Here is a 27,230-nt window from a genome sequence, read left to right on the forward strand (position 1 = left end):
ATATGATTGACAGCTCATGTCCTGGGGTGCCCGGGGGAGACCGCTGGTGATTCTACTCTTCATCCTCTCCCCTAACCCCCACTCACTCCACCACCATCCTGTCTGGAAACAAAGATGGTCTTGGAGGGGGGAGAGGACAGACATTGAGGGTGAGGGGTTGGGAGAGTGTGCTGTCTTCCCATATTTTTTAATGGTATTTATTGAACACTTACTATGCATCAAACACTGTGGTAAATATAAGTTAATCAGATCAGACACAGTCTCTGACCCTCATGGGGCTCACAGCCTAAGTAAAAGGGAAAACAGGCATTAAATCTCCATTTTACAGATACGGAAACTGAGGCATGAAGAAGTGAAATGACTTGACCAAGGTCACACAGAAGAGAAGTGGCAGGGCTGGGATTAGAACTCAGGCCCTCTGACTCCCAAACCCAGGATCTCTCCACTAGGTCAAGCCGTTTCCCTTAAAAGTAGATGAGGAATAAGACTCTTTCCACTAGGCCATGTTGGACTGTATCTACCCTAGCTGTTAGTACAGTGTCTGACACATAGTAAGTGCTTAAGAAATACCATAATTATTACTGTGAAGCAGGTTTCAGAGCATGAAGTTTAGCACAGTGTTCTGCACACAGTAAGCGCTCAGTAAATATCATCAATTGATAAAGTCCACTGAGGGTATTTGGAGACCACGAGGCCAGATCATGGCAAGTCTGGAAGCAGCAGGGAGAGCAGGAGTATGGACCCTGGTCAGACATGGGGGGATCTGGGAAGGAAGGGCTTGTCCAAGGGGAGGGGGCCCCCGTAGGAAGCAGGGCGGTGGGAGCCTGAGGGGTTTGTGTCTTTTCGATCTGGTTTTGGAGCCTTCCCCAAGAGGCTCCTAAAGAGATATAGTGTAGCCTAGTGGATGGAGCATGGGCCTGGGAGTCAGAAAGACCTGGGTTCAAATCCTGAAACCACCACTTGTCTGCAGTGTGACGTTAGGCAAGTCACTTCACCACTCTGTACCTCAGTTTCCTCATCTGTTAAACAGGGATTAAGACTGTGATCCCCATGTGGGACAAAGACTGTCTGATCTGATTTGCATGTACCCACTCCAGTCCTTAGAACAGTGCCTGGAACATAGTAAGCGCTCAACAAATTCTACAGTTATTACTCACCGACTAAGCCCTCATTTCCTCTTCTCCCACTCCCTTCTGTATCATCCTTGAACTTGGATCTGTATCCTTTATTCACCTCTCCCTCAGCCCCATAGTCGATCATTGGTATTTGTTAATTGCTTACTGTATGCAAGAGCACTATACTGAGCGCTTGGGAGAGTCCGGTATAACAGAGTTGATAGACATGTTCTGGTGTGGTTGTGTGGCATCACAAAGCCGTCTGGTGGTCAGTGAGATCCGCGGGGCTGCGGGTGCTCCTGGTGGGGAACCCCTCAGCCCCATTCCAAAGAGGAAAAAACATCTTTTGGTGGGGGGTGGGGAAGGAAACAGTAAAGTGTCCTCTGGGTAAGCTCAACCTCTAGACGCTAAGATCACTATGGGCAGGGAATGTGTCTGTTTGTTGTTTCTATTGTACTCTCCCAAACACTAAGTGCAGTGCTCTGCACACAGTAAGCACTCAGTAAATACTATTGAATGGATGAATGAATGAATGAAGCCGGGGCCGGGATGGGAGATTAATTGTGTCCCGTCCCAGACTCTAAATCTCACAGTCTTCTACTCGCCGCCCTCTGATCAGGAAACAGAGACTGTTCCAGGCCCCGTAGCTCCAAGACAAACTGACCTGAGGTCCCAGGCTGGGGGAGGGGGCGGGTGGGGCTGCCAAGACTGACATCTGTCCGTGGCTGACTCAGGGGATGTGGATGTGAACACCTGTGCTCCTATATATGTGCCGGGAGGGGACGCAGCATGGCCTAGTGGAAAGAGCGCAAGTCTGGGAGTCTGAGGACCTGGGTTCTAATCCCACCTCTGCCCCTTGTCTGCTGTGTGACCTTGGGCAAATCACTTCACTTCTCTGTGCTGTAGTTCCCTCATCGGCAAAATGGTGATCCAGTACCTGCTCTCCCTCATACTTAGACAGTGAGCCTCAACTGGGAACTGATGATCTTGCGTCTATCCCAGTGCTCAGTACAGCGCTAGGCACATAGTAAACGCTTAACAAAATGTTACAGTTAAGATTATTATTCCTCGTTTGTAAACCTGTGGACTTGTTAAGTGCTTCCCATGTGCCAAGCATCGTACTAAGCGCTGGGGCAGATACAAGGTAATCAGTTTGGACACAGTCCCTGTCCCACATGGGGCTCACTGTCTAAATAGGAGGGAGTGGGATTTACAGATGAGGCAATAGGCACGGAGAAGTCAAGTGACACAGCCGACAGAGCTGGGATTAGAACCCAGGTCCTCTGACTCCCAAGCCTGTGCTCTTTCCACTTGGCCATGCTGCTTCTATGTATTGGTATCTCTGTGTGTGTGCGTGTATACCTGTATGTATATCTGTGTCCGTGCATGCAGGTATGAACCTACATGTGCACCAGAGAGTATACCTAGATGTGGAGCTGTTTGTCTGTATGATATGTATAAGCATACGTTGGAGCAATTGCCCTCTCTTCTTTGATTTGGATTTTTAAAGAATAAAAAAGAGCCAAGTTCACCCCTCGTCCACGACCCCTCCCCCCATGCTGGGCGCAGTTTGAGAATGCAGGAGAAAATGCAAGTGCAGAAGTGTGTGGGTCTGTTGTATGTGCGCACGTGTGTGTGTGTATGGGGGAGTTGTGCAAGGAAAACAAGGGAGGAAGGGTTGGGGGTGTCGGAGTGTTGCCTTGCTCCTCCTCTGCTGCTTGTTCGGAAGCAGGAGGGGGCAGGAAGGGGGAAGGAAAGGGGGAAGGGAAAGAGGGAAGGGAAGGGACAAGGGAAAGGGAAAGGGAAAGGGAAGGGAAAGGGAAAGGGGGAAGGGAAAGGGAAGGGAAAGGGGGAAGGGAAGAGGCAAGGGAAAGGGAAAGGGAAGGGGGAAGGGAAAGGGGAAGGGAAGGGGCAAGGGAAAGGGAAGGGGAAAGGGAAAGAGAAAGGGAAGGGGGAAGGGAAAGGGGAAGGGAAAGAGAAGGGGAAGGGAAAGGAAAGGGAAAGGGAAGGAGAAGGGAAAAGAAAAGGAAAGGGGAAAAGCAGGGAAAGGGAAGGGGGAAGGGAAAGGGAAGAGGGAAGGGGAAGGGAAGGGAAAGGGAAGAGGGAAGGGGAAGGGAAGGGAAAGGGAAAGGGAAAGAGAAGGGGAAGGGTAGGAAAAGGGAAAGGGAAGGGGGAAGGGAAGGGAGAAGGGAAGGAGGAAGGGAAGGGAGAAAGGAAGGGGAAAAGGAAGGCGGCGCAGGCTGACGGCTCGTCCCGCATTCGTCCGGCAGGTGGCAGTGTCGCTCCGCAGCAGCGTCCCGGCAGTACCCGGCGCGGCCGCAGAGGGGCGACCTCGGCGCGGCGGAAAATCGGGCGGGTGGCGGGGGTCGGGGAACCCAGGAGACCCGGCCCGGAGGAGAGACAGCCCGGGGGCTGGACCCGATGGGAAGCGGGCGCGGGGATCGGCACTTCCCCGGCTCTCACCTGCCACCGTCTCTGCTCCTGACACAGCCCGCTAAAACGCTCGATTCCACCCTCCCCACCCTGGTTATTCCAGAAAACTTGTTAACACTTTCTGCCCAAGGGAGGAAGGGACCCGAGTTTCCCCTCCTCCTCAGCCTTCCCTGAGAGCGGGGGCGTCTCTGCAGAGATGGAGAGCGCGGGAGGGAGGGAGGAAGGAAAGAAGGGGTCAGAGACGCCAAGTCCCCTCCTCTGAGACCCCCTTCCCCCAAATTTGGACCTTCTTCTCAGGCCTGGGTGGAAGAGGAGGAGGAGGAGGAGGAAGGGTGAAGTCTAAAGAGGTGGGGGAGGGGGCCTAACGGGGGTCTTGGTTTGGGAGTCGGATGGAGCATATGGAGAGTGGGGAATCTGGGGCGGGGGAAGGGGGGATCGCTTGCTGAGACTCTTCGGACCATAAACACTCAATAGGGTACAGGAGGCAGGGGGAGGGGGAGGCCTAATGTCAGCTGTGTGACTTTGGGCAAGTCACTTAACTTCTCGGGGCCTCAGTTACCTCATCTGTAAAATGGGGATTAAAAGTGTGAGTCCCACCTGGGACAACCTGATTCCCCTGTGTCTACCCCAGCGCTTTGAACAGTGCTCGGCACATAGTAAGCGCTTAACAAATGCCAACATTATTATTATTATTATTATAGATCAAGGGCCTGGGAGTCGGAAGGACCTGGGTTCTAATCCCGCTCCACCACACGTCTGCTGGGCGACCTGGAGCAAGTCACTTCACTTCACCGTGCCTCGGTTACCTCGTCTGAAAAATAGGGATGAAGAGTGTGAGGCCCGCGTGGGCTGGGCCCAATCTGATTATCTTGCGTCTACCCCAGCGCTTAGTACAGCGCTTGGCACATAGTAAGAGCTTAACAGATACGGGGGAGGAAGGCGGTGGACCAGGCTGGGGGCTTGGGCGCTCTTTTGCGCTCTGTGGGGCTCCTCTAAACCCGGGCTAGTCTCCCACGAGGCGCAAACGCTAGCGCAGCGTTCTCGCTTTGCCTGCGGACCAGGGGACCGGAGGGGCTGATGGGCCCAGGTGGCTCAGAGAGGTTGAGGAGCTAGCCCGAGGTCACCCAGCCAGCTAGGGGCAGAGCCGGGAGAGCCCCCCAAACTCTTGCCCCCTCGCGGGGAAGAAACCCGAGGGAGGAAAAAGGGCACCAGCACGGGGAATTTGGCAATCTTGGCATCTATGGGTGGGAGATAGGTTTTATTCAATCAATCGTATTCTTCGAGCACCTACTGTGTGCGAAGCATTTGGTAGAGGACAGTACGACGGAATGGGCAGACATGTCCCCCTGCCCACAACGACCTTACAGTCTATCAATCCGTCGATCAATCCATGATATTTATTGAGGGCTTCCTGTGTGCAGAGCACTGTGCTAAGCGCTTGGGAGAGTACGGTATAACAGAGGTGGTAGCCAAGTTCCCTGCCCACAACGGACTTACAGTCTACAGCACTGTGTTGGTTCAAGGAGGGAAGGGAAGTTTGCAGTAGGCAGAGCTGTTGCTAGGTGACACTCCACACCCTTTGCCCACCTGCTTTGGAATATTTATCCTGTGGGCAGGGAACGTCTCTACCATCTCTGCCGGACCGTACTCTCCTTAGCGCTTAGTCCAGTGCTCTGTACAAAGAAAACGCTCGGGAAATGCCTTTGATTGATATCCTATGCATGCAACACGTCCTAAATGTTGTACAGGAGGCACACACTGCATACTGGGCATGCGAAGTGTGCTGTAAACTAGGCATGAGTCTTACGCACGGTGTAGACAACGCCTACTGTGTATTCTGAATGGGGGGGGGAGGGGGTACATTACATTCTAAACCAGGCATTCGATGTGATTATGTGTTAAAGCCGCGTGCACCGTATACGGTGGATAAAGTGGATAAAGTGTATACTCTCTGTGTGTGTGTGTGCGTGCGCGTGTGTTTTAGGGCCCCAGGGGATTTTTAATTTTTTTTTTTGTGGAGTCCCAGCCCAGCCCCCTGCCCCCAGACAGGCCTGCAGAAGGGTTATCTGCCGGCCCTTTCTGAGCTCTCTCCAAGAAGGGTCCGGGGGGTCTCCAGGGGTCTCCCCAGGGCCCCTCTCGAAATTCTGCTCTTGCAGGGGTCTCCAGACCAGGCTTTCCCTCTAGACCATGGTGTGGGGAAGGGGGTGGGGGGCGCACCCAGATGTGGGGAGGGGGGAAGTGCTTGTCCAGTTGCTCTTCCCCTGTGGTCGCTCCCCTTACCCCCCTTTAATCTTCCAGAGACCGGTCCCCGGGGTGGGAGACCCGGTTGGGTGTGGGGGTCAAGGAAACAAAGAAGAGTTTGGAGGAGGGGGCGCCTTGAGGGTCCCGCCGTCACTCCCTGCGAGGACCCCCCCACCCCTTTCCCGGCCTCGCCATCTTCCCCTGTCCAAAGCCCCTGGGGGCTGGCCGGGGTGGGGGTGGGAGGTTGGGGGGGTGGTGTCGTCTAGCAGGTGTCCGGCATCACGACTAGTCCGGCCGTCCCCACCCCCTCCCCCCCGGGTCGCCCCCCGCCTTTTCCCACCAGACAGAAGCCCTCCCCCCGCCCCCCAGGCCCTCCCCCATCCTTAGCCCCTTTGGCAACGAGACCAAGAGGGAAAGAAAAGAATGGGGTTTAATAGAGTGGGTTTGTGTCACGGGGAGAGAGAGGGACTGAGTGGAGGGGGGGAAGAGGGGAGGGAAGAGGGGAGGGGGAAGAGAGAGGGAGGGAGAAAGAGAGAGAGAGAGAGACAGAGCAGGAGAGAGAGAGAGAGACAGAGCGAGAGAGCGTGAGAGCGAGCGAGCCTCCTACCTGAAATTTCAGATTGCAAGATAGGTGGATTTTCCCTGGGGGAAGGCCAGGGCCCGGGAGAGCGCACCGGGCTGGCTGCGCCGGCTCTTTCTCAGCTGGTGAATGAGAAGGAGCCGAGGAGGACTGCTTGGGACGGGGGTCTCCCAAGGGCCGGGGGGGGCTTGGAGCCTGGCCGCCCCCTCCCCACCAACCCAGACCTCCCCTCTGGGCCGCGGGGCTCTTTCCCTTCCCCCACCGCGCCTCCCCGGCGGGCATCTATTTATTTATTTATTTGCGACTTATAGATCGATTGCCTTATAGATTGATTTTGTGTGTGTATTTCCCCTTCCCAACCCCGTCCCCTCTCCCCCGGGGGAGCGCGGGATCCAGGATGGTCGCAGCCGGAGCCCAGGGGCCGGACGGCTGTCGGGGGGCTCTCCTGGGGATTTAAGTGGAGGAGACCCCCCCCAACCCCCCGCCCCATCCCCACCCCCAACCGTGGCCCCCCCAGCCCTTCCACCCCGGTTTCCTCTTTCTGGTCCCAGAGTTTATGGCTTAGCCCACTGTCTAGATCATGCACAGAAACTCTCGCGAGTGGGTTTTCTACGTGTTTCTCTGCTTTGGAGTCATCTATGTCAAACTGGGGTGAGTAACCGTGGGGACCGGGGGAGGGGCGGGGGAGGGGGGTGGGCAGGGGTCCGCCGGTGGAGGAACCAGGAAGGGGGAAAACTGGGACAAACACACACAGACACACACGAGCACACTTGGGTTCATCCCCTCCCCGCCCCCCACCCCGAGGCTGGGACCGCGCCGGTGGCATGGGCATGTCAGCTGCAGCCCGCGTTATAGGGAGGTAGAGGGGGAGGGTCACGGGACTATTTGGGGATGGAGGGAGGGTCTGACCCTCTCAGACCTACTGCTGGGCCGCCCTCCCTAGCCGGAGACCCGGGGGAGGGGGCGGACAATGGGAGTGCTGAAAAGGGGGGAGGAGGGAGAAGGGAGGGGGAGAGAGAAGGAAGGATAAAGAAAAGAAAAATCTCTGGTTCTGACCTGCCCCGGGATCCGCGTTTGTGTGTGCGCGTGTGTGAATGAGTGTGTGAGTCTGTGTGGATGAGAGTGAGAGCGTCCGACTGAGTGTGCGAGTGTGTATATGTGTTTGTGAACGTGCCTGTGTGGATGAGTGTGTGAATGTGCGTGTGCCTGTGTGCCAGTGTGAATGAGTGTGCGCGTGAATGAGTGTGCGAGCGTGTGCATATATGTGTGTGAACGTGCGTGTGTTTGTGAGTGTGTGTGAGCTCAGACCTGAAGTGTCCGGGTGTCCCTACCATCACCTTGGAGCCCGGTCGGTCGGGCTCGGGGGATGTGCCGGGGGGCCGGCAGCCCCCTCCCCGGGCCCCGGAGCTCCAGGCGGGACGCAGCGTCCACCCCGCCGCCGCCGCCGCCGCCGCCGGCCAGGACGGACACCCCACCCCCACCCCACCCCCCGACCCACCCCCCGACCCACCCCGGCCCCGCCCGCCCCGACGGCAGGACCGGCCGGGGCTGGGGGGCGGGGGGCAGGAGGCAGGGGGCTGGGGGGCTGGGGCTGGGGGGCCGGCTAGGTGTCATCATAGCCTCCTCCTCCTCCTCCTCCTGGTCATCGTCGTCTTCGTCGTCGTCCTCTCCCCCTCTCGGTGCCTGCGCCCCGTTCCCCGGGCGCGCTGGCCCAGGCGAGTCGTATTTCCACATTCCTGAGCCCGGCCGAGTCCCTACCTGTCGAGCGCCGGCCTCTTCCTCGCCAGGGGACCCATCTGGGCAGGAGAGATCCCGAAGGCCGGACCCGAACAGCTTCCCAGGGGGACATGCCCCATCCTCGGGCATGGCACCCGTGGGGAAGACGGGGTGCCATCCGTGGGGGGACTGGTGCCATCCGTGGGGGGACTGGTGCCACCCGTGGGGAAGTCGGGGTGCCATCCGTGGGGAAGAAGGGATGCCACCCGCGGGCCGCGCTCCCCACACCCGACCCCCCCCCCACTCAGGGAGGCACCCCCCGGATCAGACAGTCCTGGGGGGGGAGGGCGGAGCCCCGGGGAGAGATCGGGGATGAGAATCACCAGCTCCCCCTCACCCCCGAGAAGCTGGGTGGCCTTCGGGAAATCGCTTACCCTCTCTGGTCCCGCCTTTCTCCCGCTTTAAAGACAGGGTGGGGTATCCATATCTCCCCAGCTGGCCGGTTGGGAGGCCACGGGAGCGGAGGTGCTGGGCCATGCCGTTCGCGAAAAAAAATAAAATAAAAATCAGGACCGTAATACCAGATCTGTGAGCTCCGTGAGGGGGCGGGATGGGAAGAGGCAGGAGATGCTTGGGGGCGCCTTTGGACTCGGCATGGGGGTCCCCGAGGGTCCACCTAAGTGTGGGGAGGGACCCCAATCGGGGCGGTTCCCCCACCGAAAAGCTACGGGCTTGTGTGTTTGTGAGGAGGAGCCTGGCTGTGGCCCAGACTGTGAGCTCGTTGTGGGCCGGGAATGTGTCTCTTTATTAGTAGTGATGGCATTTGTTAAGCACTTACTATGTGCCAAGCACTGGTCTAAGCGTTGGGGCAGATACAAGGTAATCAGGTGGGGCTCACACTTTTAATCCCCATTTTACAGATGAGGTCACTGAGGCACAGAGAGTCACCCAGCTGATGTGGCGGAGCCGGGTTTAGAACCCACGACCTCTGACTCCCAAGCCCTTGCTCTTTCCACTAAGCCACGCTGAGAGAAAGAGCATATTCTTTCAAGCGCTTAGCAGAGTGCTTTGCAAACAGTAAGCGCCCAGTAAACACGATTGAATGAATGAATGACCCGGTCCCTGGCGACCCTGCTTCCCAAGGAAAGGACATGTGCATTTCTTCTTCCGTGGACCCCCCACTCTCTGCCCTGAGAAGACTCGGGGGTGGGGGAGGAAGGAGAACCTTCAACAGAGGGCAGACCCGACGGGGGGAGGGGGGTCCCCGAATCCGGGGTGGAAGCTAATGCCCCAATCTCCATCTCACCTTCGACTCTTTTTCATGGTATTTGTTAAACGCTTACTATGCGCCGGGGACGACTGACTTAGATACAGGTAAATCAGGTTGGACTCAGTCCCTGTCCCACATGGGGCTCAGAGTCTTAACCTCTACGGTACAGATGAGATCAGTGAGGCAAGGAGAACTGAAATGACTTGCCCAAGGTCAGCCAGCAGACATGTGGCGGAGGCGGGATTAGAACCCAAGTCCTTCTGACTCCCAGGCCCGGGCTCTATCCACTAGGCCCCGTTGCTTCCCTTGGAAGCAGCTCTGGACAGTCCCACCTCTCCAACTGGAACCCCCCGGACCCCCCCAAATCCAGTTGAGACGGCAGCTCTTCCTCAGCTGCGGCCGAGTGTGTAGGTGTGTGTTGGTGTGAGTGAACGTGTGCGTGTCTGCCTCAGTTTGTGAGTATGCGTTTGAGGGGGATCGCGGTGTGTGGTGGATGTGCGTGCGCGTTTATGTAGTGTGAATGTGTGTCTATATATATATATAATGTGTGTGTGTGTTGTGCGTGTGTGCGTGTGAGTGTGTGTGTTGCTCGGGCTTGCCCCGGCCCTGCAGGGGAGGGAGGAAAACTCCCCCTCCCAGCTCGCTCTCCATCTGTGCTTTCAAGCCGGCGCGGTGACCCTCGGACCCCCGGCCCCGAGAAGGTGGGCGATTAGCCCCGGTCCGGGCCTGGGCTGGGGGTCCGGGGAGCAGTGGGCTGGGGGTGGGGGTCTACTCCAGCCGCGACTGCGGGATCTGAAGCCGGTCCGGGGCGTGGAGGGAGATCCGACGGGCCGAATCGGGGCAGGACAGTGGTCATCTCGTCCGAGGAGGGACGAGGGGCGAAGAGGGAGAAGCGAGGATGAGGAGGGAGGAGGGAAAAGGGAGGACCAGGCGGGAAGAGGAGGGGGGCGTACACGGACAGATGCGCAGATATATACGCATCTAGAGAAGCAGTGTGGCCTCGTGGATAGAGCACAGGCTTGAGAGTCAGAGGACGTGGGTTCTAATCCCCGCTCCGCCACTTGTCTGCTGTGTGACCTTGGTCAAGCCACTTCACTTCCCGAGCCTCAGTGACCTCATCTGTAAAATGAGGATTAAGACTGTGAGTACCACGTGGGACAACCTGATTACTTTGTACCTACCCCAGCCCTTAGAGCAGTGTTCGGCACATAGTAAGCGCTTAACAAATACCATCATTATTATATCTGGACATAGATAAATATACCTGCAGATGCACAATTACACCTGCCATGCCTGCACATACACACGTAAACGTATATATATATATATTCAGGTACACGTATGCATGTGTACTCGTTTCCCCACCACGGTGAAACACACATACACGTATACAAATTGTCTAACACAGCCCCTAAATCGCAGAAGATTTGGGCTGGGATATTTCGGGGGGGGGACTGCCTTAATTATCCGAATAATTTCTTCCGCAGTCCTCATCGCTCGGTGCCCCAGCTTCCTCGTTTTAATTTCGTGGGGCGTGCGAGGAGGCGGCTATGCCTTTGAGCTAGGGAAAGGGGGGTGCGGAGCGCACGATGAATCCGATTGAGCGAGAGGGAGCCCTTTCGTCTGGATCTGAAGATGCCACCCTCTGGCGCCGGCCTCTCACCCGCACTATAACACTCCTTTTTCTCCCGACTACAATCCCTCCCTTCTACAAGCTGGGTCAACTTCTGCAGAAGTCGATCCGGGTAAATGAGACTCCCCCCCCTCCCCCCACCCTCCACCCCCAACCCAGGCCTCCAGGGGCAGCATCAATCAATCAGTGGTATTTACTGAGCGCCTAGTGGGTACGGAGCACTGTATTAAGCCCTTGGGAGAGGACGACACAACTGCCGTCGAATCGATCCCATTCCTTCTTCCCATTCGTCAGTGGGCCAGAGCGTAGGTCTTCGTGAAGCAAAATCGGTGGATAATTACTTGGCTTGTGCCATCCGATAGCGTTGGGCCTTCATTATTATTATTATCATGGTATTTGTTAAGCGCTTTCTATGTGCCAGGCTCTGTACTAAGCGCTGGGGTGGATACAAGCAAAACGGACTGGACACGGTCCCTGTCCCACGTGGGGCTCACAGTCTTCACCCCCATTTTACAGATGAGGTAACTGAGGCCCAGGGAAGTGATGGGACTTGCCCAAGGTCACACAGCAGACAAGTGGCAGAGCCGGGATTAGAACCCAAGATCTTCTGACTCCCAGGCCTGTGCTCTATCCACTGCTCCGTGTTGCTTCAAAGGGCAGGTGAGAAGGATCCGGAGAGTCCGTTCGGGTAGGGGCACCTGTGCCTGGCCCTTCTCTCCCCCCTCCCCCCCCGGGGGCATCGTCCAAAGCGTGGCTTCCCCCCTGTGTTCTTGTTGCTGTTGTGGTCGTTGTGGTTGTGGTTGCTTCTCTTCCTCCTCCTCCCTACTCCGTAGGCATTCAGTAAATACTACGGATCGATTCTCCTCTTTCTCCTCTTCCTTTCTCCCGTTTCTTCTTCCTCCTTCTCTCTCTTTCTCTCCTCTTTCTTTTTTTCCCTCTTCCTTCCCACCGCCGTCCAGTCCTTCTTTACAATCGCAAATCTCCTGGTTATGGATCGGGTCTCCAGAGTTCTCTGACTCCAGGTAAAATCCTGGTGCTGGTGATGGGAGGCGGGAATGACCATTGTAGATTAGGATGCGATGTGGGGGATGGCGGGGATGGCGTTGCTCTTATTCCCCTATAAGGCGCCTGTCTGGTCCTGCGGGGCCTGGCCTGTCGGAAAGGCTAGGCTCCCGTCGAAGGCTCTGGGGAACAACGATAATGGTATTTGTTAAGCGCTTACTCTGTGCCAAACACTGTTCTAAGCCCTGGAGTAGATAAAAGGTAATCAGGTTGTCCCACGTGGGGTTCACAGTCTTAATCCCCATTTTACAGTTGAGGTCACTGAGGCCCAGAGAAATTATGTGGCTCGCCCAAGGTTACACAGCAGACAAGTGGCAGAGCGGGGATTAGAACCCAGGTCCTCTGACTCCCAGGCCCGTGCTCTATCCAATAATCCATTCTGCTTCTCTAACGCTTCTCGTGCTCGCAGCCCCGCTGGCGAGGGGTGGGGGCTGGTTTCACGGGGACCCCATTATCCTCATCCTTCCTGCATCCCCTTGGTACCGATGTCTTTCTCCCCAGCTCTAAGACCGTGAACCCGTTGTGAGCAGGAATCATCTCTCTTTGTTGCTGGATTGTACTTTCCAAGCGCTTAGTACAGTGCCCTGCACACAGTAAGCGCCCAGTAAATACGATTGATCGATTAGGCGGGAAGGGGCTCTGCCCCAATCTGGTCACATCAGCTCCCGCCGCCTTGGGGATCCCAAGTGCAGAGAAAAAGGGCGGAGGGTCGATGTGGGGACTTGGGCTGGGAAAACGAAGAAAGGAAGGAAAAGTCCCACTTTTCCTCATCTCCCCCTCCCTTCTGCGTCACCCCGACTCTCTCCCTTTGCTCTTCCCCCCTCTCCCCTCCCCTCACCACCTCTGTACATATCTGTCATTTTATTTATTTATATCGATGTCTGCTTACTTGTATTGATGTCTTTCTCCCCCCACACCCCCAGACTGTGAGCTCGTAGTGGGCAGGGGTTGTCGCTCTTTATTGCTGTGCTGTACTTTCCCAAGCACTTAGTACAGTTCTCTGCACACAGTAAGCGCTCAATAAATACTACTGAACTGAATGAATGAGTGAAATCAGGAAGGAAATGGGATGACTGTCTGTCTGCCGGGTGGGGGTGGGGGGTGCGGGGCGGGGTGTAAGGGTCTGCCCCCTCCCCCAAGGGCACAGAGCAGGCAAAGTGAGACCCCGCCCAATCCCTGGCCCACTCGACTGGACGACAGGAGCAGTGCTTAGCACACAGTAAGCGCTTAACAGATGCTATCATTATCACGAGGAAGAGGACGAGAGAGTGGACTTCAACTGTCCTTCTCCAAAGGTCTCAGCCCCAAGGTGGACGTTAAGGGGGGGGGGGGTTCTAGCGACGCATCTGTTTCCCCAGATGTGGGGGTCCCGCCCCACCCCCTCCAGCCCCCAGCTCCCCCACCTCCTCTGCCGAAGGGGGAGGGGGCGGGCCCGGAGGCCGGGGGGATGCCCACTGACCGGACGGGCCGGATGGTCCCTTCTGGCCCCTTAAAAAGCCCCCCGAGGGGGAGGAGGGGGCAGGGTCCGTGCGGTGCGGTGCGGTCCCTGAGTCAGGGAGAGGGGAGGGGAGGGGGCGGGAGGCAGGGCGGGAGGGGAGAGCCTCACACCCATCCCGGCCCGCCCGTCCACCCGCCCGTCCACCCTCCCGTCCGTGCTCCTGTCTGTCTGTCTGTCCGTCCGGCCGGTCCCTCCCGCCCCCTCTCTCCCCGGGGAAGCGGCTGACCGGGCGGCCCCGCTGAGCTATGAGCGGCCGGAGCCCGCGGCGGGGGGCGGCGGCCACGGGCACGACCGAGGGCACGGCCGGGGGCACGGAGGCGGCGCTGGGCGCTCAGGGCGGCGGCGCGGGGGGCCAGCGGGCTCCGGCCCGGGCCTCGGGCCTCTAGGCCGGCCCCGGGAGCGGCCAGGGGTCCCGGGGGACCCCCTCCGTCTGCCGGCTCCCCCGCTCCGGCCAGGGGCGCGGCCGGGGGGCCCCCGAGGAGACGCCCCCCGCGCCCCTCCCCGGGCGCCCCGGGCGCCCCGTGCGCCCCGCGCTCAGCCATGACCTTACTGCCCTCCCGCAGCGCCCCGCCGACGTCCCGCCTCCCCCCGCTCTTCCTCCTCCTCCTCCTCCTCCTCCTCACCAGCGGCAGCTACCTGTAAGTGCCTGACGGACGAGGGGGCCACCCTCGCCAGCCCGCCCGCCCTCCTGCCAAGCCGGCGGGCGCCTGCGAGGGTGCGGGGCGGGGAGGAGGCACGTGGGAGGCCCGGGCTCCCCCTCCCGGGGACCCGCCCGGGCCTGGGTCGGGGGGGGTGGGCGTGGGGGGGCGTCCACGACGCTCCCCCCCCCACCTCCCCGCCCCCGGCTCCTCCCGTAGCCGGGCATATTCGGGAGGGCACGGGCCAGCTCTTGCCCACTGGCGGGGGGTCGCGGGGGAGGGCGCGGATGCCCAGGTGGACGGGCGGGGCGCACGCGTGGGCCCGTGTGCGGGCGGAGGTGGGTGGGGGTGGGTCTTTCTATCGATGCCTGCTGACTTGTGTTGATGTGTCTATCTCGCTCTATAATTCTACTCGTTCACAGCGTTGCCCCTCGCCTCGTTTGGATGTGCACGTCCCCATCTACAATTCTCTTTATTTAGACGGAGGCCCGTTGACTGGTTTCGATGTCCGTCCGCCCCCCTCTAGGACCGTAAGCCCGGTGCGGGCGGGGATGGTCTCTCTCTTTATTGCGGAATTGTACTTGCCAAGCGCTGAGTGCAGTGCTCTGCACACAGTAAGCGCTCAACAAAGGCAAGTGAATGAATGAACGAATGAATGGGGCCGTGTGTGTGCGTGTCCGTGTGTGTGTGTGTGCGCGCGCGCGCGTGTGTGTACGAGGGCCCCCGGGAGGGCGTCTATATCAGAGTGGGGCGGAGGGAGGTGTCCGGAGGGCACGCGTGCAATGCGTGTTCATGTAGGTGCTCGTGCGCTTTGAGGGTGTGCACGGGAACGGGTGGGAGCGCGGGCGGCCTTATTCCGAGGGTCCCATGTGCCCTTAGGAGGTCGGGCGAGGGTCCCGGGGGGGGGTCATGTCGTCGACATAGCGGCGACCTAGAGGGTCGGCAGGGAGGGAAGCCCAGCCGGAGGAGCCCCGAGCCTCGGGGAGAGGAGAGGAGAGGAGAGGAGAGGGGTCTGTCTGAGCTCACCCGGGTGTCCGCGTGACCCCGGGGGCACGAGTGGCTGCGGACCCGTGTCTTCGCTGAACGTCCGTGGGGCTGCGTGGGAGTCCCCGCAGGTAGAGTGGGTTTGGGCGGGTCTCGGGTGAGCGTGGACGGGATGGAGGGGGGGCAGGGTGGAGGATGGGGGGGCGGGGGGCTCGAGGGACGGGTTGGAGCGCCCTGGCACTGCCCACCGGGCCCCCGAGCTCCGCCCTCCGACCCTAATGAAACGCACATGCCCGGGCCGGGGCCGGGGGGACCGGACGGACTTGGCTGGCTCCCCCCCCGCCCCCGGGCCAGCCCCCCGCCCCCCGCCCCACCCCCGTCCCCTAATAGGAACCCGGCCGGCAGAACCCGCGGAAATTACCCTGCCACCGAGTTTTCTGCCTATAATTAGCCCGAAATCTTGAGACAAAAGTTGGAGACCACAGGCCAGATGCCGCGCGGCCTGCGGCCTCCTTGCTGTGTGACATAATTACAAGGCCCGGGCGGGAGGCTCCGCAGCTCCATACTAATCCTGCCCAGCCCACGCTGGGGAGGGGCAGTGCCAGGGAAGGGAAGGGGCGGGGAGGGGCCGGGGTGCGGCGGGGCCGAGCGCGGAAGGCAGCGCCCCCCGTCCCGCCCCCCTCCCGGGCTGGGCCGCCTCGGCAAGCATCGCACCCTCTCTGGTCCTCCGCGGCCGCCCGGGCGGGAAGGGGCGACGCTCGAAGCCGGGATGGGCTCCTCCTGCCCCGCTCCTCCCCTCCGCACCGCCCAGATTTCCAAGCGATCAGTACAGGGCTCCGCACGCAGGAAGCGTGCGGCTTAATGGAAACCACGGGCACGGGAGTCAGAAGTCGTGGGTTCTAATCCCGACTCTGCCACTTGTCAGCTCTGTGACCTTGGGCAAGTCACTCGACTACTCTGTGCCTCAGTTACCTGATCTGTAAAATGAAGACTGTGCGCCCCACGTGGGACAACCTGATGACCTTGTATCTACCCCAGAGTTTAGAACAGTGCTTGGCCCATAGTAAGCGCTTAACGGATACCAATATTATTATTATTATTATTATTAATAATAAATATGATTGAAAGATCGAATGCATCTCACCTCTCCCGCGGCTCTCTGGATGCTGCCCCGGGCGGGATGGGAGAGTGTGCATAGTTCCCCAAGTGCCCTCCCGACCGTGCTGCGCTCCCCTCCCTCACTCCCCCACCCCCAAGTGGGTGAGAGGAGGCTGGGGGACTTTGGAAGAGAAGGGAGACAGCAACGGGAGTGATGAAGATGATGGTATTTCTTAAGCGCTTACTATGTGCCTGGCACTGTGCTAAGCGCCGGGGTAGATACTGGCAAATCAGGTTGGACACAGTCCCTGTCCCACATGGGGCTGACAGTCTCAACCCCCAATTTACAGATGAGGGAACGGAGGCCCAGGGAAGTGAAGTGACTTGCCCAAGCAAGACAAGTGGCAGAACCAGGATTAGAACCCGTGACCTTCTGACTCCCGGGCCCGTGCTCTAGCTACCACGCCATGCGTGGAGGTGCAGAGGGGTGGTGCAGCAGCCGTGTCTGGTGGAGAAGCTGGAGGGAAAGCGCGTTTGAATTGCCAACTTCCCGTGCCATCTCGGGAACTTGGACAAGGTTTGCGGGATGGGGGAGGGGCAACCAGTCTTCATAGGGTGAACCAGACCCGAAGGGGGCGGAGAAGTGAGATGTTGCTCGACCCCCTAAAAGGCAGAGGGAAAGGCGCCCTTCAGGGGGAGGGGGCAGGTGCAAGACATGCTGGTCGGTAGCTCTTCCCCCCACACCATAGTTGGCTTGGAGAGCACCCGCACCACCCCTCCCTCCTCCCGCCGACTAAAGTTTTTCAGTGTGACACTCAGGGAGCAACGAGGAATGTGGGGAAAGCTGCCAAATTTTTATTTGGGGTGAGGCTGTAGGGGGTGGAGGAAGAAGGAGTGAGGCTGGGGGGCAAGAAGGGGTGAGGCTGGAGGGACAAGAAGGAGTGAATATGGAGGGACAAGTACGGGTGAGGCTGGGAGGGCAAGAAGGGGTAAAACTAGGGGAAGAAGGGATGAGGATGGGGGAAGAAGGGGTGAAGCTGGAAGGGCAAGAAGGAGTGAGGCCGGGGAGCAAGGAGGGGTGAGGCTGCAGGGAAAAGAAGAGGTGAGGCTGGAGGGACAAGAAGAGGCGAGGATGGGGGAAAGAAGGGGCGAGGCTGAGGGAGCAAGGAGGGGTGAGGCTGGAGGGGCAAGAAGGGAAGGGGCTCTGTGAGGGCACAGGATGGGCTTGGGGAGATGCAGGTTGGCTTCAGAGAGCTAGTGGGTCCCAAAGCCCCAATATGGGAGCCACCCACCACCCCCCTTTGGAAACTCTGGGGTCTCTCCGGCTCCACTCGGAAGCTCTCGGGTCTGTCCGGAAACCCGGGGTCAGGGAGGCCCAGAGAGGCCCCGGCAGCCGGGGCGGAGACAACAACTCTACCCCCAAGCCGAGAAGTCGGGTTGAGTGGGACCCTCATCGTTCTCCGTGTGGCCGGCCCTGGCGAATCCCCCCCGAGTCCCGGGTAGTCCCGTTCTCTCGGAAAGCAATCCGCAGGCTTCCCCACCCGCTCCTCCGGTCCAGATATCGGCCAAGCTCCGGGAGCCTGCAACCCCCAGACTCATTTTCCACCGATCATCCTCAGCCCAGTAAGCAGAGCGGGTCTGGGTGGGTGAAAAATCTAATCTTGTTGGCACCAGGCAGCTCAGACCCCTCATGTCGCCCGAGGAGCGGGGGAGCCCGTGGCCCCTTCCCCCAGCAAGAGGGGATCGAGTCTGGCCTAGTGTGTTGTCTAGCTCACTCCCACCCCGGGAAACTCTTAGGCGCCATTCTGGGCCTTTGTACTCTTCCTTTCTCTTCCAGACAGTTACAGTTATTTTCCTCCCCGTCCGGGGTAATCTGTATTCAGGATGGATCGCCTGGGAGCCAGCAATGGGGATTAATGGCTCCCTCCGGGACTCCTCCTTTCCCAGGAGGACAGGGCACTGGGGGCCAATATAAGGAGACATCCCCAGCCCAGCCTGAAGCCTTGGGCGTGTCAGAGGTTAGGAGTGGCTGGTGGGGGATAATGGGGGGAGAAGGGGTCCAGAAAGGGCAGGCAGTGTTGCCTAGCAGGAGTAGCTTGGGTCTTGGTAAAAAAAAAAAAGTGGCTTCTCATCCCAGCTCTGTTGCTGGACTCCTTGGGCAAATCACTTAACCTCTCTGGTCCTCAGTTTCCTCATAATAAGAGTGGCATTTATTGAGGGTTTACTATGTGCCAGGCACTGTACTAAGCGCTGGAGTAGATACAAGGTAATCAAGTTGGACCCAATCCCTGTCCCAAATGGGCCTCACAGTCTTAATCCCCGCTTTTACAAATGAGAGAAATGAAGTCTGCAGAAGCTAAGTGACTTGCCCAAGGTCACAGAGCAGACAAGTGGTGGAGCGGGGATTAGAACCCAGGTCCTTCTGATTCCTAGGCCCGAACTCTATTCACGGGGCCATGCTGCATCTGTGCAGTGGGGATGGTAATCACCAGCTTTCTATTTTATGGGGAGGGTGGGTGAGCAAAAACAGATCAAATACATTATTTATATTAATGCCTGTCTTCCCCTCCGGACTGTAGGCTCGTTATGGGCAGGGGATGTATCTGCTAATTCTGTTGAATTGTACTCTCCCAAGAGCTTAGTACAGTGCTCCCCCCATAGTAAGCGCTCAAAAAGTGCCAGTGATTGGTCGATTGATTGATGGCCCTGTACGAAATCACACGGTTCTTATCATTACGTTAGATTCAGCATTCTTTTCTACCCACCTCAGCTTCCAGGGACGGGAGTTGATCGAGGAAAGATTGGGCATGTTTCCTTAGGCGTTAGTGTGACTATTTAGTCTGATTTAGGTGAGGAGCTGACTATAAGGTTCTTTAAGAGTTAGTGTGAATGCATTTAGTTTGATTTAAGCGAGTAGCTGTGAGCACATTTTCTTTAGGAGTTAGGATGGACGTGTTTACTCTGATCTAGGTTTCCTCAGGAGTTAGCGTGAATGTGTTTATTCAAGGAAGAGAGAGAGAAGGAAGTGAAGAGGGATATTGGGAAGGGTGCAGTCAATCAATGGTATTTATTGACTATCTACTATACGCTCTACTCTCCCAAGCACTTAGAGCAGTGTTCTGCACATAGTAAGCGCTCAATAAATACCCTCGATTGATTGTACCGAATTCTTACTGTATGTAGAGCCCAGTAAGTTGCCTATCTTTTGCAGAGCATTGTGCTGGGTGCCTACTGGGTCAAAGCACTCTACTGAGACTCTACTACGTTTAGAGCACTGTCTGAGTACCTACTCCGTGAAGAGCATTATACTTGGTGCCGGCTGTGGACAGGGCACTGTACTGAGCTCCTATTGATTGTAGAGCGCTGGACTGGACTGTGTGCAGAGCACTGTAGTGAGTGCCTACTATATGCGGAGCCTGAACTGGGTACTTAAAGTGTATAGAGCACTGTCCTGAGTCCTTCCTGCTTGCAGAGCAGTGTACTGTGTGTTTTAAGTGCTGTCCTGGGTACCTACTGAGTGGAGAGCACTCCACTGAGCACAAGGGAGAACACATCAGAAGCACAATATAAGTTCCCTGTCCTCGTGGAGCCTACGATAATAATAATAATAATAATGATATTTGTTAAGCATTTACTATGTACCAGGCACTGTTCCAAGCACTGGGGTAGATACAAGTTGATCAAATTGGACGCAGTCCGTGTCCCGCATCGGGTGCAGAGTGTTCATCCCTGTTTTACAGATGAGGTAACCGAGGCCAAGAGTATTTTAGGTGACTTGTCCAAGGTCCCCGAGCCGACAAATGGCGGATCTGGGATTAGAACCCGGGTCCTTCTAAATGTCAGGCCCGTGCTCTATCCGCTAGCCCATGCTACTTCTTGCTACGATGTAATGGGAGAGGCAGAGTCCAGAGGAAACTTTTTCATTCTTTCTGTGATCCTGAGAGAACCCGTTCCCACCAGCTCCCCGTGGACCCCCGTCAAGACAGATCCGTAACCTTGGTGACGATTGTGCAGCGACAGACACCAGCTGTCTCGGGCCGAGGCGTCACTTCACAAAGACGGTTCCCTCCCCGCTCTGCCAAGCCGCGCCTGCTGACTCTGGCTAGCGGCGTCGGCGTGTCCAAACACGGTCTTCTGCTCTTCCATTTGCCTAAAGATCCTACCTTCTATTATCACCTCCGGAAGGCGATGAGTTCAAATCTCTTCCGTGGCCACACGTGGTCTATGACCCCCCAACCACCCCAACGGAGGGGGGACCGGAGCTTGGGAGCGCAGGCTCAGAGAAGTTAACTGACTCGCCCGAAGGCACACAATGAATCAGATGATTGGATGGCCTGAGGCCCTAATTTGACCACCCTGAATGGGACTTTCCAGAGATGGGGTCTTTAATGGGGAGGGAGTGGCTGAAGTGGCTGAAGCTGCTGTTTTCTCTCCCCTCAACCCCCTTCTGCCAGCCCCGCTGTCAACCAACCTTGCTTGATTGGTAGGTGAGTCAGATTCTGCCCTCTTCACCGAGTGCCGTAACAGAGTGAAAGGTCGTCAGGAGGTCATTTAGTCCATCCCCTGGCAGTAAGCACATGAACAGGCAGAGGTGGCTGAGGGGAATAGAGATTGCTAAAACAATAACAAGGATAATGATAACTTTAATTCTTATAGTACATTCGTATACATCACCCTATTTTATCCTCCCAAATTCTTCCAACTGAGCGTCTCTTCCCTCCCTCCCTCACCTTTCCTGATCCCCTTCCCCCAGGCCCTTCTTGCTTGGCAAATCTTGTTAGCTAAGGCTATGGACACATGTGTGTGTGTGTGTGCGCGTGCGCGTGTGTGCATGCGTGTGCATGCGTGTGTGTCTGTATGTAAATGAGGAGTTTCCTGCCTGATTCATATTAGGGTCAGTGGGAACAATGGGAGGGATGGATGTGTGGATATGTGCATGAGTGAGTGTGTGTGTGTGTGTGTGTGTGTGTGTGTGTAGAGGGTTGATTAGCTAGAAAATGGTTTCATCTTGGGGGTCCTGGCCCCTCTGGTTTGCCTTCAATCTCGTGGGTCTCAGAACAGTTCTGGTTAGAGAATGGAGAACCCCTCCTCCCCCCGCAAAACCCCCTGTCCTGGGCCCTGGCCAGGGAGCAAAAGGTGGCTATTTCCCACTGACCTCCCTGACCTCTCTGTCCCCCAACGGTGTGTCTCCAGCTCTACAAACTGGGCTCCATGGGGTAAGCCATGTCTTCATTGTTCCTCGTGAGGGACATGAATGGGTTCCTAGACCCCGACATGGGTCCCTCCCCCCATCCCCCAACCCCCACTGCTACCCACCAAGGATGAGGAGGAAAAGGAAGGGAATGAGGAAATGGAGGAGGAGGAAGAGGGAAAAGAGAAAGAAGAAAAGGAGAAGAGAAAGAGGAGGAGAAAAGGGGGTGGAAAAGGAGGAGGAGAAAAGGGAATGGAATAGGAGGAGGAGGAAGAGGGATGGGAGAGGAGCAGGAAGAGGGATGGAAGAGGAGCAGGAGGGTGAGAGAGAGGAAGAGGAGGAAGAGAAAATGAGAAAAGAAGAGGAGGAAGATGAGAAGGAGGAAGAGAATTAGGATGGAGAAGAAGGAGAGGGAGGAGGAGGAGGAGGGAGGGGGGGCGGAAACAGAGGAGAAGAAGGAGGGGGTCAGGGGTGCTGATTCCAGCAATTCAGTTAGCTCTGAGCCCTCAGAAATACCTTGTCCCCATCCTGCCGTCCTGCCCATTCCTGCACCCCTCCTGTCTGTACCCTCCACCTCCTTCCCGCTGTTCCTGCAGCCCCGGGGGGGCTCCGGCCGGGTGGGCGACATGTTCTCCTTTTGGGGGAAATGCGAAGAAGGAAAGCAGTGCAATCAATCAGTCAATAAGAGAGCAGGCTGGCTCACCTGAAACAGGACGGGGCCTGCTCATAGAGAAGCAGCAAGCCCGGTGCTGTCTGATAGCTGGAAGGAGAAAAAGAGTTTTCCATCAGTGTTTCATTGATTTGTTTTCTTAAAGCTCCGGTGGGGGAGTGGGAGGCAGGGAGCAGAGCCACCCCTTCTTTTTAGAAATTTTAACTCTGGAGAGGGGGAGGAGGGAGTGTTCCCGGGGGTTGCGGGGGCGTAACTCCCCAAGGGCCCAGTTTGTTGGTTCTGACCCAGTTCTTGGTCTGATGACCATGACCTCGGGCAAACTTCGGTCCAACCAGTCCAATCTCCTGCCCCCATTATCCGGCCTCCCTGCTCCTCTAGACTAACCTCGTCTTGTAGACTGTAAGCTCATTGTGGGCAGGGGACATGGTTGCTAACTCTATTGCATTGTACTCTCCCAAGCTCTTAGTACAGTGCTCTGCACACAGTAAGCGCTCAATAAATACCGTTGATCGATTGATTGACTGACTTTCTCCCCAAGGCTGGGAAATGTTTGTGGGGCGGGGAGGGAGACGGAGTAGGATTAGAGTCATCCACCCCAAGGAGTTGTTTGGTACTTCCCAGAATGCTGTGGGATCTAGGCTGGGCATGATAAGGACAAACGGCATGGCCTAATAGATACAGCATGGACCTGGGAGTCAGTTGGACCTGACTTCTAATCCTGACTCCATCACTTATCTGCTGTGTGTCCTGTGACAAGTCACCTCACTTCTCTGTGCCTCAGTTACCTCATCTGTAAAACAGATTCAGATGGTGAGCCCCATACTGGGCAGAGACCGTGTCCAGCCTGACTACCTTTTATCTCCCCCAGCGCTCAGCACTGTGCTGGGAAATAGCAAGCGCTTAACAAATACCATTAAAAAAAAAAGTCCAGCCTGGACAAAGTCATCTGAGCATTAATAGTGAGCAGGAGTTTTTGGCTTGAGTGTGATTTGGGGCAGGTTGACCAGATTATTTTGGATTGCAATCCAGGGTGTTGGCCTAGTTAATCTCTCTTCTTCTTTTTAGTGGGTGAACGTGGAAGTACTGGGAGAGAGAGCACTGTGGAGTTCAAATCAGTCTGTATTCTGTGGAGGCCGAACTACAAATCCCAGAATTCTGTGGGGCTTTCCAGGCATTAAAGGACAACCGGAGACATTGGGGTCAAGTCAGGGAAGGCTTGGGTGGTCTAACTGGAAATGAATAAATCGCAGGACATGGGTCTCTTTTTCTAAAAACACCCGGAGGCCCCACCTCAGCTGTCCCCTGGATGATTTTTTTTCCTATGGTATTTGTTACACACTTACTATGTGCCTGGCACTCTTCTAAGCACTGGGGTAGATACAAGCTAATTAGGTTGAACACAGTCCATGTTCCACATTGGGCTCAGTCTTAATCCCCATTTGACAGATGATTTAACAGAGGCCCGGAGAAGTGAAGCGACTTGCCCAAGGTCCCCCAGCTGACAAGTGGCAGAGCGGGGATTAGAACCCAGGTCCTTCTGACTCCCAGGCCTGTGCTCTATCCACTAGCCCTCGCTGCTTCTAATCTCCAAGAAGGGTCCCATCGGGAGCTGGGGGCCGTGAGACGCCGTGGTTCTCCTGTGTCAGATGAAACCCGCACCCGGCTCTCGACCTGATGAAAGAGTCATTGTGATGGAAGGCCTACCAGCCAGGGCCAGCAAGGAGACAAAAACACCATTTGTCTTCCTGGGATGGGCCCCCCCAAAGGAGGGTCTTTTTGAGCCAAAGGCTGTGGGGTGTGCTGCCCCCAGGGGGAGGGTCAGGTGGCAAGCACAAGGGGAAGACTCGGAGGAAACTTTGGGGGCAGGGAGATTCACGGGCGGCTGGGAGGGGAGGGGAGAGCGCCGCTGAGCCCGACGGTGGCCTTCATTGTGACTCCGGGTTCCGGGATTCTGGGGGTGAGGCGTGAGGGTGGCCAGGAAACGAGGCTCAGGTCCAAGCCCACCGGGAAAAATCAGGTGGATCAGGTGGAGGGCCCAATAGACAATAGGCCTGAAAGAAGTTGGGCGCACTGCTATGCCTCTCGGTTCTAATAATAGTAACAATTGTGGTATTTGTTGAATACTTACTATGCTCCAGGCACTGTACTAAGGGCTGGGCTAGATACAAAATAATCAGGTTGGGCACAGTCCCTCTCCCACATGGGACTCCCTGTCTCGATCCCCATTTTTACAGATGAGGTAGCTGAGGCACAGAGAAGTGAAGTGACTTGCTCAAAGTAACACGGAAGACAAGTGTTGGAGCCAGGATTAGAACCCATATCCTTCTGACTCCCAGGCCCCAAATCTATCCACTAGACCATGCTGTTTCATTGACGGGTCTCTCTATCGGTCATTCAGTGGTATTTGTTGAGGACTTACTGGGTGCAGAGCTCTGTACTATGTGCTTGGGAGAGTACAACCCAGCAGAGTTGGTAGATACGTTCCCTGCCCACAATGAGATTATAGTCCAGAGTCTTTCCTCTCAGAATTTGGAGGGAGAAGGGCGAGGACGTGGAAGGGGGAAGAGGACGGGAGGATGGGGTCACATCCTGCTATCGGACAGCACCTTGCTCCCACACTGTTTTGCTCCCATCACTGTCCACGGCCCACTGCCCTTCACGTTTCACAGGAATCTGGGGGTATCAGGGAAAGGGTGGGGTCGAGTACCTTTCCCACAGGGAAAGTCTCTAGTCAGTCAATCCTAATTACTGAACACTTACTGTATGCAGAGCACTGTGCTAAGCAGTTGGGAGAGTACAATATAACAGACATCCTAGGGAAAGAGATGGAGGCAGGGGAGATTGGTGGGGAGATATCGGTGTAGAGAGACATTCTGTGGGCTCAGGAGAACCTCTGCAGGCTGTCAGAGGCTTGGAATTGTTTGTAGGGCTGAGTTAAGGGCTCAGGGACAGAATCAGCCCTAGCTGTTCTCTCTATTGATTTGTCTTGGTTGTACTCAGGGGCTACAGGCTACACTCCAGAGAATTGTTATTCCAAACTGAGATCCTATAAACAATGAAAAAAAAGCCTCTAAAGCAGCAAGAGTTGGAGAGACAGAAGAAATAGGAGGGAGAGAGAAAGATTTGGCTAGATACATGGATGATCCATGCTGGGTCACTGAGAGGAGTCCGAGGTGGAGAAGGGAGAGTCAGAGATGTTGGATGGTCCGCGCTGGGTCACTGGAGACAGTCGGGGTGGAGAGGAGAGAAGCAGGAGTACTGGATGGCTCACGTGGGTCACTGGGAGAGAATCAGGGATGGGGAAGAGAGAGGCAGGGTTATTGAGTAGATCGTGCTAGGTCACTGGGAGAGAGTGAGGGATGCAGCGGGGCGAATCAGGGGTATTGGATGGTCTGCACTAGGTTTCTGGGGGGAGAGTCAGGGGGGCTGGATGGCCAGTGCTGGGTCACTGGGGGACAGTCAGGGATGGAGAGTTATGGGTGTTGGATAGTACCTCTCTAACCAGAAGGACAGGAGTCCAGTAGGACAAATATCATGTGCTTGCTCCAAGCAACCTGTTGCCATGGAGACAGACCACTGGGCTGGCTGGACCATTGTTCTACACCAGGATGATGTGGTCCACGATATGAGTCTCCTGGAGAGCCCAGGAGAGAGTGAATGGGGACAATTCATTCATTCAATTCATTCAATCGTATTGGGTCCCTTAACCCCCTATGGGGGCTTTGCTAGGGAGCGTGTGCTGCTTAGGTGTTCACCGGGAACATGGTGGGGAAACGCTTTCTAGTTCGGTATTTTGGAGCAGACGACCGATGGAGATGGAATCTTTGTTGAGGGATGGGGGTGGGAATCCCTGCTAGAGCTGATTCAATTCTTGAACCTCACTCAGTGTCCTGTGGGGCAGGGAAATTCTCTCCACTTTCAGGTGGTTAAGGTGTTGTCAAGGCACATCACTGATTATTGCTTCAGCCTCTTTGCTGACCTTGCATCCTGTCTCTCCTCTCTCCCAGTCCACACTTGACTCTGCTGCCTGGATCATTTTTCTAGAAAACTGTTCTGTCCACATCTCCTGGCTCCTCAAAAATCTCCAGTCACTACCCATCCACTTCTGCGTCAGATAGAAGCTCCTTACCATTGACTTTAAGGTCATCGATACGCTCACTTCCTCCTGTCTTACCTCCCTGATTTACTACAACCCAATCTGCACAATCCACTCCTCTAATACTAAGCTAGTCACTGTGCCTCGATTTCATCTATCTCACCACTGACTCCTTTGCTAATGTCCTTCCTCTGACCTGAAACTCCTTCCTCCTTCATATTGGCCATCCAACACTCTCCCCACCTTAAAAACTGTCCTAAAATCACATCTTCTCCAAGACTCCTCCTGCATGGACTATGAATTTGGCCCTGCACCCCTTAAGCACTTCGATACTCACCTCAGCATCACAATATTCATGTAAATATTCTATTTCCCCTATTTCTCTTGCATTTTAATGTCTGTCTCCCCTGCAGACTGTAAACTTCTTGTAAGGAGAGTGAGTTTGTGTCCACCAACTTTGGTGTATTACATTTCCCGAGCACCTAGTACAGTGCTCTGCCCACAGTAAGTGCTCAATAAATATCACTGATTGATCAATTGACTGGTAGGCACTATTTACCAAGTCCTGTGCTAAGCACTGGGGTGGCTACCAGATGATCAGGTTGGACATGGTTTCTGCCTCACACAGGGCTCACGGTCTAAGCAGGAAGGAGAACAGGGATTCCATCCCCATTTTCAGATGAGAAAGCCGAGGATCAGGGAATGCTATGCCCCGAGTAGGCATTCAGTGCAATATAATCCTGGTTCTGCTACGTGTCTGCTGTGTGACTTTGGGCAAATCACTTCACTTCTCTGTGCCTCAGTTACCTCATCTGTAAAATGGGAATTGTGACGGTGAGCACCACAAGGGCAAGTTGGCACAGCTCTCGGGACTGAGCAGCTTCCCTGTGTGGCACTCTACTGGATAGCCCCCTTACCCTGCTCAGCCTTCCAACCTCTGTTGGCAGCCTCCCACTGTTCTTCCTGACCCAGCCTGGAACACCTAGTCAGGGAAGGGGAGGGAGG

The 27,230-nt window shown here is 56.3% G+C and overlaps 1 protein-coding gene and 1 long non-coding RNA gene across 2 annotated transcripts in view; one reads left to right on the forward strand and one right to left on the reverse strand.

The window, feature by feature from the left end:
• The first annotated feature begins 6,872 nt into the window (after nucleotides 1–6,872).
• WNT7B (Wnt family member 7B) overlaps nucleotides 6,873–27,230 on the forward strand; it is a 76,839-nt gene continuing 56,481 nt past the window's right edge. Inside the window, exon 1 of the mRNA XM_029079047.2 lies at nucleotides 6,873–7,020. Coding sequence (XP_028934880.1) covers nucleotides 6,950–7,020 — 71 coding nt within the window. The 5' untranslated portion in view covers nucleotides 6,873–6,949. The remainder of the gene's footprint in view (nucleotides 7,021–27,230) is intronic.
• Nucleotides 20,636–22,221, reverse strand: LOC114816572. Its single transcript, XR_003764359.2, has 2 exons — nucleotides 22,163–22,221; nucleotides 20,636–20,831 (listed from the first exon to the last, which is right to left on the reverse strand). It is a non-coding gene; the product is annotated as an uncharacterized LOC114816572 (long non-coding RNA).

This window comes from Ornithorhynchus anatinus, chromosome 14 (assembly GCF_004115215.2).
Source record: "Ornithorhynchus anatinus isolate Pmale09 chromosome 14, mOrnAna1.pri.v4, whole genome shotgun sequence".
NCBI classification, from domain to species: domain Eukaryota; kingdom Metazoa; phylum Chordata; class Mammalia; order Monotremata; family Ornithorhynchidae; genus Ornithorhynchus; species Ornithorhynchus anatinus.